The sequence below is a fragment of the Cuculus canorus genome, chromosome 4 (assembly GCF_017976375.1).
Source record: "Cuculus canorus isolate bCucCan1 chromosome 4, bCucCan1.pri, whole genome shotgun sequence".
Classification (NCBI taxonomy): domain Eukaryota; kingdom Metazoa; phylum Chordata; class Aves; order Cuculiformes; family Cuculidae; genus Cuculus; species Cuculus canorus.
The window spans coordinates 49,335,656-49,348,714 of NC_071404.1; the positions used below are offsets into that span (position 1 = coordinate 49,335,656).

At 36.9% G+C, this 13,059-nt stretch overlaps 1 protein-coding gene across 9 annotated transcripts in view; it reads left to right on the forward strand.

Annotated features, from left to right (window-relative positions):
- CCSER1 (coiled-coil serine rich protein 1) overlaps positions 1-13,059 on the forward strand; it is a 695,806-nt gene that overhangs the window by 381,310 nt on the left and 301,437 nt on the right. For all 9 annotated transcript variants that reach the window (XM_054065343.1, XM_054065342.1, XM_054065341.1 and 6 more), the window contains one exon: positions 7,401-7,484. In XM_054065343.1, coding sequence (XP_053921318.1) covers positions 7,401-7,484 — 84 coding nt within the window. The remainder of the gene's footprint in view (positions 1-7,400; positions 7,485-13,059) is intronic.

Sequence of the window (13,059 nt, forward strand, 5' to 3'; positions counted from 1 at the left end):
CATAGAATGATTTGGGTTGGAAGGGGCCTTAAAGATCATCTAGTTACACACACACACACACACACACCCCCACCTGCCATGGGCAGGGACACCTTCCACAAAATTATCATTAATTTATCATTATATAATATTTTTTATTAAATTATTTTTATTAAATTATTTATCAATATAAGATTAGATCCTGTGGTCCCCAAATGGCATTCGATTCAATGATCAAGAAATAAAATACAGACTTGTTCGTTTAGGTACATAATTTGGAAACTGTAGTTGCATTGGAAGAAGGTGTATGCAATGCCAGCTGTTTCTGATATAACCATAACTTCCAAAGCTGATTAAGGGTTTTATTTATTTCTTTTTTTTCCCTGCTGGAAAGATACCCTGTAGTGAAACTGTTTCTGTTGCGTTGAAGTGGGCTTGGGAGATGTCTTTGTGTTGCCATGTTATAATCTAATGGGAATTTCTGAAGTGTGGACTTGCCCTCACCCTCGTGTTGGGCTTGAGCAACAGCTGGCACAGCCGTGTGACATGAGAAGCAGGCAAGTTAAGTGTGACCATTGCCTACAGTCAGCAACTGCTCTTTGGGAGCATTGTCAGGACTCCAGCCAAGACTAACTGGCCTGGCAAAGCATCAAAACAACAGATGAGACAGGGGGAATATCAGTGTGCTTTGCACATGTGAAGAATTGCAGCCAGCCAATTCATTCCTCTCTTGGTGTGATTGAAAGGAATTGATGTGACAGATATAAATTGCTACAATATGTAGAGCTAGAGTGAACACAGAAAAGGAAAATAAAACACTGGAAAGTCATACCGTGTACGTATGGTATCCTGATGTAAATACATCAGGCGACCATTTTTCAGAGCAGCACCAGTGACTTTATTTGCCACCCAAAACAAACAATGTAGTCTTGGATTTTCTGTCTCGTGTGAAGATCATAAACACTGCCATTAAATATTTCAAGGTCTTAAAAAAAAAAAAAAAAAAAAAACATTTCTCAAAACAGTCCGTAGTATCCAGAAGTTTACTCACATGAATGATCTCAAACATATAGATGCTTTCCTTTTAATAAAAATGTGTATGTCAATGTGATAGGTGTTAACAAAAGTGGGGTCTCAGTTTAGATATAGATAATGGTGCTTGTCTACAGATTTCAAGTAAAATCCAGAAAAGTGCTTGGTGCTTTTCACATGCCAAGTGGTAAAAAGTGAACCATAAAATAGATCCATAACCCTGTACATAGTCTAGACTCCTACGCTGCTGGCGTAAAAATCCTGTACGTGTCAAAATAGAATGTGTTTTCTCTGAATGTTCTAAGTAGTTGTCCAGAAATTTATTCATTTTGCTGTATGAATCTGCTGTATAACTTAAAGGAAGCTTCAACTATTATGGCATTTCTGTAGCTTTCTGAACCTGATATTCAGTTTTAAATGTCTTACTTTGGATTTTTCCAGGATGATACTTTTAAAGAAACTGCATCATAAGCAATTCCTGCCTTTTGTGTTACCCTAAGTTGGTAAACAATCTGCTTAGCATCAGAAACGCAGCACATGTATCAAATGAGTTTTATAATATTCTAATTTTATGGCATTTTTTTGGCAGCATATTCCGTTTAGTATCAAAGTAAAATTGTGGTCATCTTATCATCTGTAATACTTTTAGTTCTGTTTATAGTGCTTTGATTACAGTCAGCACAATATGTCTATTTGTTCCAAAGTATGAAGGGGTATAAGGTAAGTTTTCAAAATGGAAGTGATTGTTTTTTGACATTTAATGCATAACCTGCTGCAGCTGTCTTCACAGAGGCAGTACAATTTGTCATCTTATGACCTGATCTGATGAGAAACAGGTTTGCCATTATGTTTAGCGTTTTCCCAGATGGACAGAATTAAACTAAAATAGGAAAATATTAGTACTGAGACATAGCAATCACTGTCATAGACTACAACTGAAAATAAGTGAAAGGGCGATAATTTGAAGAACATTCTAACTATAAAGATCTACAATAATAACAGCAGATCCATATTGAATATGCAGCTAAATACTGGATTTTTTTTTACAGTATGGGAGAGTATAAGCAAGGAAAATTCAATGGACATTTTGCACACAGCTGCTTTTGCATTTTTATGAAGTACACCTGGAATTTAGACTACAAACCTTTTTGATTACCTCCATTTAAGAAGCAAAAGTAGTTTGAAGAAGAAGCATTTTACTTACAGAGCATGTTGTATCTAATGGGTCTCTCTAAGACTGAGCTATTAACTGATGTCTCTTTTTATCAAGTTCTTGCAGAGTCTTAAAGAAGCCTGTTATGAATCTGCTCCCTGCAATGGAGAACAGACTTCTTATCACTTTTTTCATAATGAGTTCATGAACGATATTCAGAAGAAAGTGGATATAGTTACAGTATGTAATACTACATGTAATACGTACTGTGTATAATTGATTAAACTCAACAAAATTACTTCAAAGTTATAACGTATACCTGTAGTTTGTGAACACGTACATAGAGCATATGATTCAATTATTTGGAGAGTTGACTAATATTTTCATAGCATCTATGTTCTCATTGACCTGATAGCCTTGATAAAATATACAGCTGTAAATTCATTGTGCAGAATGATAAGGAACCAGAGTGTCCAAGGATATTAATTTCCTGACTAGAAATGATAAATGTTACCTAGCAGAATTTTAAATCCTCGGTCACTTAATTGACTCTGGTACTTGAATTCAGCTATACTTATATGCTAACTTGTTATTCTCTCATGTTCTATAAATATCATAAGGGCTGCAGAAACACGAGAAATATTTGACATACAATATAACCACTTTGTACATAAGCTTATTTTCTAAACACAAGAATACACAGGTCACGTATGGGAGTAGTGAAGAGCCTGAATCATTCAGTCCCAGAGTATTCAAAGTATATTAAAAAGCTCTAATTTATGGGGAGAATGTTTCTTCCAGCTTTGTAATGACTGTGTTAACTCAGAATACATTGATAGCATGCACTGCTAAAAGCAAGCCATCTTTCAAGTCCATGCCTCTTTTTAACGTTTGCTGTTGTGACAATTCCATAGAAGGGAATTCTGGTTTTCAGGTAGCATTTTTTTTTTTAATATAAACTCCTATTGGATTGTCTTTCCTCTTCCTCGGTCACCTTGAGAATATTTTCTTAACAGATTTCTTGGTCTTTCCATAGCAACCTTGCACTGTATTACAGTTTCACAGTTGACTGTGAAACCATTGCTATTTTTCTTCTGTATTAATATATAAAGTATCATTCCAGCAGCTTTGCCTGCCCCCACACCTTTCAATGTTACTTCTTTGGTATCTGCCATACAAACCTTCAGTGAAATATTTTGGCTCTTGCACAATAGTGTAATTTTTGGAGCCTTCTCTCCTTCCTTAGCTTTCCACTGGAACAACTGTATTCTCTGTTTTGGCAATGGGCAGAGTGGATGGAATATAGACTGTTTACTACTACTTCTTTTACTAAACAATACTATAAAAATTTGAGAATTGTTAGCATTTCCCTTTTACTAGACATTTCTGGATGACTCCTGCTTACACATTGATATAGCAGGGAAGATTGTCTGAGGTCAGTCCTTGAGAAGATGTTTCAGTGCAGGTGAAGTCTTCCTTTTGATGGTGATGGTTGTAACCCTTGGGTTCTGCAGTTAAGTTTACCTAACTGTTAGCTTTTACTAAGCTACAGGTCTACATAAGAGCTGAAAATGCAGAGTGTAATTTACAAGAACAATTCCTTCTGGCAAGTGTTAATTGAGTTTCACCAATATGTGCCAAGACAAGGGGAAAATTACCTTGGCTTTAGGTATTTTTCTCCAAATGGTAATGAGAGTTGTCATCTATATTGTATGAGGAAATTGTTGCATGGAATATTGAAGTTAAGTCCCTAAAGGACTGTGCTGCGCAAGAGCAGCCGTTTCTTTATGTGGATGAGGAAGATCCAGCTGGGTGCATGCGTGCTTTTTATCAGAAGAGATGCACTGTGATTTTTAAGTCTTTGAAAGCTCTGTGAGTCAATCTTTCTCAATCTCTTGCTTGTCTAAGGGAGGCCTGCATTGCCTCTTTGGCACTATCTAGTGCCAAAGCTCATCTCAAAAATCTTTTTTTGGTTCAGTTACCATACGCTAGTACATGTCTTATTGCTGTATTTTCTTCTGCATGCTTTCCAAAAGCTATTTTTGTAATAGTCTTGGTTGTTGGACCTTCTTCCACTGTGTATTCAGCTAACATACGTTTTAGTTAAAAAGAGGAAAATCAGGGCACACGAAAAATGTGAAACCATGCTGACAAAAAGGACTCAGAATAATGTAACTAAAAATTGAGATGTGCTGCATCACTTTTAAAGCTGTTCTTTAAATAAAAAAAAAAATCTCTAATTGATTAAAATATTAGTGAGGTTCTTAATATTTTATATTTTTATTAGCAAATATTTTTGCTTAGTAAAATGTTAAATATGTACTAATAACACATCATGTGCTGAGTGCTGTGTTCTGGGATGTATTGCTATTTTATTTTCAGCCAACTTTCCTAAACAGCTATGTATTAGGAGATGGTAAAATTGAAATGTTGCTAAACCGTATAGCAAAGAAAAATTCCTGTGAGTTTTTGGCTAAAGGAGATAATGCAATTCCTGGCATTTTTTTCTAAATTTGAACATTACATGAGTTCTGTACATAGCACGTAAGTAGCATGTAGCAGGTTTGTTATCTGTTTGCCAGAAATGGGGTGTCTCTTTGTATTGTAGTTGTAAATATTTCGGGTTTTATTTGCAAATATGTTGTTTCTTCTTCCAGTGCTTAGTGGATGAGCAGCAATATAATTACTTTGAAAAATAGTTATATTAACTGAACATTGAACTGAGAAAAATGGACTTTCACATTCTTTACCTTTTGTCTCATACTTGTGTGTTCATTTGAAGCTACAAACACATTAGTACTGATGGAGTTCATCACAATGATTATATGCTTTTGAACCCTTGAGCTCTTCATGACCTAACTACATTCTACATTTTATGTTTGCTGTCTGTTGGCTAGGAGTCTAATTTTTCTGATTTTTAAACAAAGGACAGAAGCGTGCAAATATCACTATATTCTCAAAGTTTTCTTGTTGAGTGGCTTGTTTTTTTTGGTGAAAATAATGATACTCTAAACTGGTACATTTCTTAAACATAGTAAATAGGTCTCTGTAGTGGAAGGATTTAAAAATATAGTGCTTCACTTGTAGTTGTACAACCAACCAGTTAGCTGGTTAGTATCATAGAATCATTTAGTTGGAAAAGACCTTTGAGATCATTGAGTCCAACCATACCCGTCCACTACTAAACCATATCTCTGAGCATTTAATCTACCTGTCTTTTAAATACCTCCAAGGATGATGATACAATCTCCTTCCTGGGCAGCCTGTTCCACTGTCTGATAACCCTTTCAGTAAAGAAATTTTTCCTGATGTCTAATCTGAACCTCCCCTGGTGCAATTGTGGTAAGGTCTTCCCTCAGCCTCTTTTTCTTCAGGCTAAATACCCTAAGTTCCCTCAGCTGCTCCTCATAAGACTTGTTTTCCAGACCTTTTACCAGCTTCGTTGCTCTTCTCTGGACATATTCCAGCACCTCAATGTCTGTCTTGTAGTAAGGAACCCAAAACTGAACACAGTATTTGAGGTGTGACCTCACCAGTGCCGAGTGCAGGGGCACAGTCACTTTTCTGGTCCTGCTGGCCACACCGTTTCTGATACAAGCCAAGATGCTATTGGCCTTCTTGGGCACCTGGACACACTGCTGGCTCATGTTCAGTTGGCTGTAAACCAACCCCCCCCCCCCATTCTTCTTTGCCAGACAGCTTTCCTAAGGGTGCATTCAATCCCTTCATCCAGATCATTGATAAAGATACTGAACAATGCTGGCCGGACACTGAGCCCTGGGGAACACCACTTGTGACCGGCCACCAGCTGGATTTAACTGCACTCAGCATGGCTCTCAGGTCCCAGGCATCCAGTCAGTTTTTTACCTAGCAGAGGGTGTGCCTTGTCCAGGCAAGTGGCAGACTGTTTTTTGAGCACAATACTGTGAGAAATGGTGTCAAAGGCTTTACTGGAGTCCAGGTACCTTATATCCACAGCCTTTCCCTCATCCATTAAGCGGGTCTCCTTGTCATAGGTGATCAGGTTAGTCGGGCAGGACTGTCTTTTATAAACCCATGCTAACTGGGCCTGATCACCTGGTTGTCCTGTGTGTGCTGTGTGATTGCCCTCAGCATGACCTGTTCCATGATCTGCCCTGGCACCAAGGTCAAACTGACAGGCCTGTAGTTCCCTGGATCCTCCCTCTCACCCTTCTTGTGAAGGGGTGTAACATTTGCCAGCCTCCAGTCATGTGGAACTTCCCCAGTCAGCCAGGTCTGCTGGTAGGTGATGGAAAGGGGTTTGATGAGCCCCTCTGCCAGCTCCCCTAATGCCTCTGGCTGGATCCCATCCGACCCCATAGACTAGTGTATGTCTAATTGGCTGAACATATCAAACCATTTGCTTTTGGATCACTGGGGCTTTGTTCTGCTCCCTCCTCCCTGTATTCTGGCTCAGGAAGCTGAATACCCAGTTTGTTAGAGTTTTATATTCCAACAATTGAGTTATTTTGTTTCTCCTCTTGGATGTTTATCAGAACAAGACAAAAATATGTGATTGACATTTGTTCTCCAAACAAGGTGTTTAGACTTACACAAACTCATAAAATTGCCTGGAGACAACTTGCTGACAGCCTCATACACTTAGGTTTGGCTACAGCCTTAGCCATTGTGTTCATTTCCATGCAAGCCAAACTGAGTTATAGTCTATGGTTATATCTCTAAGTGGTAACTATTTTATTTCTTTCATGCTGTTAATACCAGAATTGCTACTGTTTTGGCTGATGTGAGACAGCAGATGTGTGTATGGGAGGAGTGCTTTACTTTTCCTGTGAATGTCTGCTGTGCTTTCTTTTTCATCCTCTCCAAGATCAAGAGCTCTACAATAAGGCTTCTAAATTGATATTTCTCTAATGTTGTTTTGTATGAGTTAAATTATAGCATTTCATAGCTGTTCCTTAACTGAAAAGGAATGACCTCATAGGATCCCAGTAAAAAGGCTTAAAAGATTCAGAAAACAATGAGATGGACTTCTGTGCAGGGGGCTATTCACATTTCTGTGTAATGTCTTTGGATGCCTTAATTTGTTTATGCAGCAACTTGGAATGTGTTACTGAAAATACCACACGTGACAAAGAAGAATTGAGTATCATTACTTGAATGTAATTATCTCACACTATGTGAAACAGCCTTTTCTTGTCAAGAACAAAGTAAAAGCGTTAAGCCTATTGTAACATCTCTTTTGATGTTTTTGTAGGATGGAGTAAAAGATGAATGCTCAGTGCTGAAGCTGCAGCTGAAGGAGAGAGATGAACTCATAGCCCAACTTCGCGAGGAGCTGGTAGGCAGAAGAAACAATATTTTTTTAAGTTCATTTCCCTGATAATGTCACTTGTTGAGACTAGAAAGTATAGAAATGCAATTTCACACCCGCCAAGAAATAGCTAGCCCAAGGCTATGTTAATCATTCAGATAAACACTGGTAACACTGACTTGTGCTTTTCTAGGGACTTGTCAGCCTCTGAAGTGGCTACAATCTAGATGCACTGCTAATAGAAGTTTCTTTTAAAAGATTGTGTTGACAGTTGTCTTGCAGTACCAAAGAGGCAGAGAAGTAGCACAGAACTGTATGCATATGCCAGAAATCTTGAAGGGCAATGCACATGTCCTGATGGATTGTGAATACTTCTCTCATGAGCCACTTTTCACATCTACACTGTAGTTTAGTAGAAAATAAAATACTTTTTTTCTCTTAAATAGATGTTTAATTTAAATGAAATAATATATGTTCTTATAGTTGCTTAACCTTTCCATAGCACATGAGCTACTTATGGTTGAGTACTACCATTTTAAGGATAGACAGAATACTCGCAAGTGACTAAGTATAACATGCAATATGACAATTAAGAAGACCCAAACACATGACAATGCTTTTTATTGTGCTATTAAGATCGTACTAACATAATTTTAATATTTTTTTTTGAAAGAACATGGTTAAAGCCTTTCCTAATGAAAAGAGAGTGATTTTTTGGCCCCCTCTCTCACAAACAGAGAACTTAAGACTCTGTGGAGAAGGCATGTGGGGTTACTGCTTTCAGCAAGATGTTCAGCACGTGCATTGCTTCCATGGAGTTTGTAGGTCTGCATTCACCTGTGATTTTATGTAAGCCACCTTTGAGAGGCGAGCTTGTGGCTAGCTCAGTACTTGGGCAGAGGAGTGAATTCAGGTCCATACATTACTGCATCTTTTATATACCAACTGGTAACATCAGTGTGCTTTTGTAACAGCACTAATAGCTATGTTTCAACTTGCATGGGAAAAATGTAATGCTACTCAAGTATGAAAGATTTCTTTGCTATATTAACGTCTGCAAAATAAATACAGGTCATCAATATTCTTTGTTTCATATTTGGCTACATTAAGAAGTGATGTATTATGTAATTATTATCTAAAATTAAATGACAAAATGGAACACAGGGAACATCAAACTTTTGCACAGTCCTGGAGCATTAATTTTATATCAGACTAGTTCAGAACATATGCTATTTAACTGGCTGACAATTTTGTCAGTGTAAAATTACCCTGTATTGATCCCGTGAGCTGTAGCTCATTTGCTGTCGACTATTGTCAAAGTTTGTGTATGTATGTCAGTTGCAGAAAGAAATCCCATAGGGAATTTAGCTCTTGTACCTCATAAAAGACAGAAAAGTACATGAATCTATGAAATAAGGATTTCCATGTGAGTGAAAGCATCATGGATTTAATCTATGATTAACTGGCTTCAGTTTTGATACTCTATGACTTGTGAAAGGGAATACGGATGGGAGCCTTGAGACCATTATTAGTCATTTGAAATTGAATTTTGAAAGGACTCAGTATATCTTATTTAATCCTCTTGAACTAAAGTCATGTATGGAGGTGGACATGCCAGAAGCTGGACTTAAGGTTATGAAACTTAACAAAATAAAATAAAAAAGTGTAATGGGTGCCCAAGCCAAGTAAGCTGTCTTGTTAGAGCTGTTAAAAATGAAGTAAATTTGAAGTGGTTGCTTGAAAATGCTGATGGTTTCTTCACTTATATAAAATCTACCAAAAATTGATGCAAAACGTACTTTGATATTCTGCAAATCCTACAGTTATTTGTATGTTTGTAATACAGACTGTAAATATTAAGGAGTTGACACTTTATAAAATATAAGTGGAAAAGTGATTTTGCCTGTTGAAATTGCATACCTTTTCACTTAGCTACAATATATTGTGGACTTAGCACTTGATGGATAACTACCATTTTTATTGTTGTGTCCTAGGACAACTTATGTTAAGAATATTGCTATTCTGAATAATGGAAATATAATAGTTGTAAATGCACCCTGCCTGTCTTGAAGTGTTGACATCATGTTGTTAATTGACATAGCACTTTAACATAAAAGTCAATTTGAGTGGGAGTCAATATTGTACGTTTTGAGATACATATATGAAAATCTGTACTTCCGTTGTGATTTTCCATTTAGTTGTATACTTGTATGTAGATTTAAAACCTTTGGTTAATTAGCTTATCTGCTGAACTCTGCAACTAACATAGTGAAGTTCAGATAAACTTTTACTCTCCAGGAGCTTTCATTTCTTTCTTTTCCTTAGTTTTTTCTAGCTTTTTTAGTAGTCTTCCTCTTGATTTTTTACTTTACAAACTCTTTTTAAAGTATTTCTGCTACACTTGAGGAAACCCTGAAGAAAGCTGAGGGTGGAAAATGTCAGTGAAGTGCTAACTGACTTGCTCTGCAGCTTTACCAGCTTACAGCATCAATAGCTATTCTCTCTCCTAATTGCCATCTAGCTCCTGAAGGGAGAAAAAGACAAATCTTTGAGGAAAGAAAATGAAGGTTTAGTTGTTCTGCTATAACACCTAGGTACAAAAGACAAAATACAAGCAATCCTCCCCTATCTGTAAGCAAACAAAGAAGAACTTAGAAAAGTAGACCCTTGTCAATTTTTTTGGTTTGTTCTCTTTTTAATGCTGGTTTATGTTTGCTTCCTTTGGTCACCAAAAGTGTGCCTGTAGTCTTTGGAGGAGTAAGTATAGGTAGACAGAGCAGTGGAATTAATTCCTCTACTCTCTCATCTCTTGATAATAACATGCTTCCTGAATTGGAGGAGATTTTGGCTTCCAAAATGTCAGGCATCCAAAACTGCTTTGGAAGCAGCTGAAAAAAAAACCAACTTTGGATAATGGTGAACCTGAGCAGGAACTTCAAATTTGGGTCCAAAGCATCGCTTTGTTTCAGTGCTGTACTCATTTGTGAAAATATCCTCTTATCCAGAAAATCAAAGAAACAAAGCGAGTCCATTCTGCAGGGTTTGGTAAAAGGAGTCATTTCCTTGCTCTTGTTCTCTTTTTTTTTCCTTCTAAAATAAATTAAAATAAAATAAAAATGTCTTAGTTTTCATTTGACACAGAAAGATGTTTGAAACCTTATCTGTCTCCTACCAAGCTCTACCCTGAAACTGCATCTATGTGTACCTTTAACAAATCAATCTTTTTCCTCTATAGCGTGAATACTTAGGGCAACTTTAAGTGGAAAATATTTTTATGGTGTAGTGGTAAAAATAGTGAGTGCTGCCTACAGTAACATGTATTCTACTGTTGTCATTGGTCCAGCAGCATTAACACTGAAAAAATGAGCATTAACAACATTATCCTTTCCACCTAGATGTCCCTGTGTAACTTGAGTCACCCATTGAAATGAAAAATGCAGTGAGGCAGTTTGGGTGGATTGTGAGTAGAACTGGAGGCAGACTTAGGTCAGAAAATGAATCCCCCTTATATTCCAGCTGTTGGAGGTATTTCTTTGCTGTGGAGGTGACTCTTCATCAAATAGTGGATTTTTACATTTGTGGAGTAGCTAGCTACAGTGCTAGCTAAGTGAGCTTTACTACAAACTGTAGAAATTAATGCTTTAGAGTAGGCATTCTAGAATCAGCTCAGTAAAACATAACTACTCTTATTTTTTTGTTTTATCTTTGCAAAATGTAAACAAGTTCTACCTTCTTGTCCAAAACCTATGTTAAATTATTGAGGGAAGAGGGACAAAGAATTGGGTTTGTCATGTTTTGGGGAGGGAGGAGGTTGGTGTTTGTTTTGTGATACTGTTGTCTAGGGTTTTTCCCCCCCCCCCCCTATATATAGTGTGTTTCTGGAGGGCAGAATGATGGCAAGCTTAGATCTTTCTGTAGATTTATTTCAAGAATGGGCAATTAGCCAATTGCTGCAGTTTAGAAGTGTTGTGAAGATGAGTACTTGTTATCTAGCTTTGAAGTGTAATGGAAAACCCGAGATGCACTTGAATCCTGATGATGAACTGTTTGTGAAAGGCACTCGGGTTAAGTATAAAAATCACCTCAAAATCTAGTTATGCCAATATAGATGCCTTGAATTGTACAGTCCTTGAATCACAACTTGTTTTGACAGGCTAAAAATGAGATTTGGAAAACTAGGTTAATGAAGTATGATTAAAACTATTTTGTTAGGAAAATGAATTTTGGTAAGTCCACTCCTCTTTAAAATTTTGAAAATTATCAACCTTGCATTTTTAAAGAAATGAATTGATTCATATTTGAAAAGATAATAGACCTTATATTTAAAAAAAATAATTCTAGATTAATTTTTACACATTATCCATTTGCTCTGCATTCTTCTTATTTGTGTTATTTTATGTTGGCTGTTTTATGAAGGGATATTACAAACCCATGGATGATTTACGTTAGAACAGTCAGTTGTAAATACTTTCAAATCCTCTTTCCTTCTCATATTTAGGAGATATTAGGAACAGGAAAAAAAATAGATTAGATGTACTTAAACATTATTAAAGTGTCAGGGTTTTTTCCACTTTTTTCCAGGAGAATTAATTGCACGTATTCTAGGAAAAGCTTAGCTAAGCTGTAGTTATTACTTTCTGAATCAGTTTCACAAGACAAACATGGAGTGTGGAAGTGGCAATATCCTGTGACACATAGTGGGGATTAGGCTCCGATTCCTCACCTATGCCAGTCAGATGCTGCCATTCAGATAGGATCATTAATCTTCCTTGGCACTTGTGGAGGTGATTCTGCATATGAGTTTAAATGCCTATTGTAAACCATTGTCATATTGTGGTGTTTGGCATAGATAAACAATTATGTCACTGATGTAGAAAAGCATCTTCATGTTCTCACTGAGATTCTGTCCTGAGTATCTAATAAAAATAACACTGCTGAAAGAAGAAAATCCAAAATACAGTATTTGTCCAAAGTCTGTCTTGAGACACAGAGCTGAGGCTTATGCTTGTTTAAGAATAATGCACCACAGCAGTGTCACCTGTAGGCTGCTGGTTTGATGCGACATGCAGTATTTTACTGATGAGTCTCTTGGTAGAAACAGACAAATATGAGCTGGCCCTACTCTGAAATCTCAGAGAAATTAACTTTTTGGTTTATGTGAAAGATAAAAAGTAGATCTCGAAGTCACCATTCCTTTTTTTCACTTTTTTTCCCCATCCATTTGAATTAAACAGTTTTAACTCTAATGAAGATAGCCAACTACAGGTGAATTTTAGGACAGATGAAAATGGCAGCATTTGGAAATATGGTGGTTAGGAAGTCTTTTCATATTGCAGTTCACCAGCTTTGTAAATGTTACATACTTTCAACTGACACATATTTTTCGAGATCCAAATCTGTCCTTCAATGAATGATGGAAGATTACAGTACATTAGATTTCATAGGTAGCAGTATATAATGTAATATATGCTTTGTACTATGACTCTATCAAGTCCAAACTAGATGTTTAACCTGGTCCTTAGAGCTCTGTGGAGCTAAGCTGCTATGCCTCACCTGTGGGACCCACTGGAGCAGTCCTTACCTTATACAGAAAGGGAGTTTT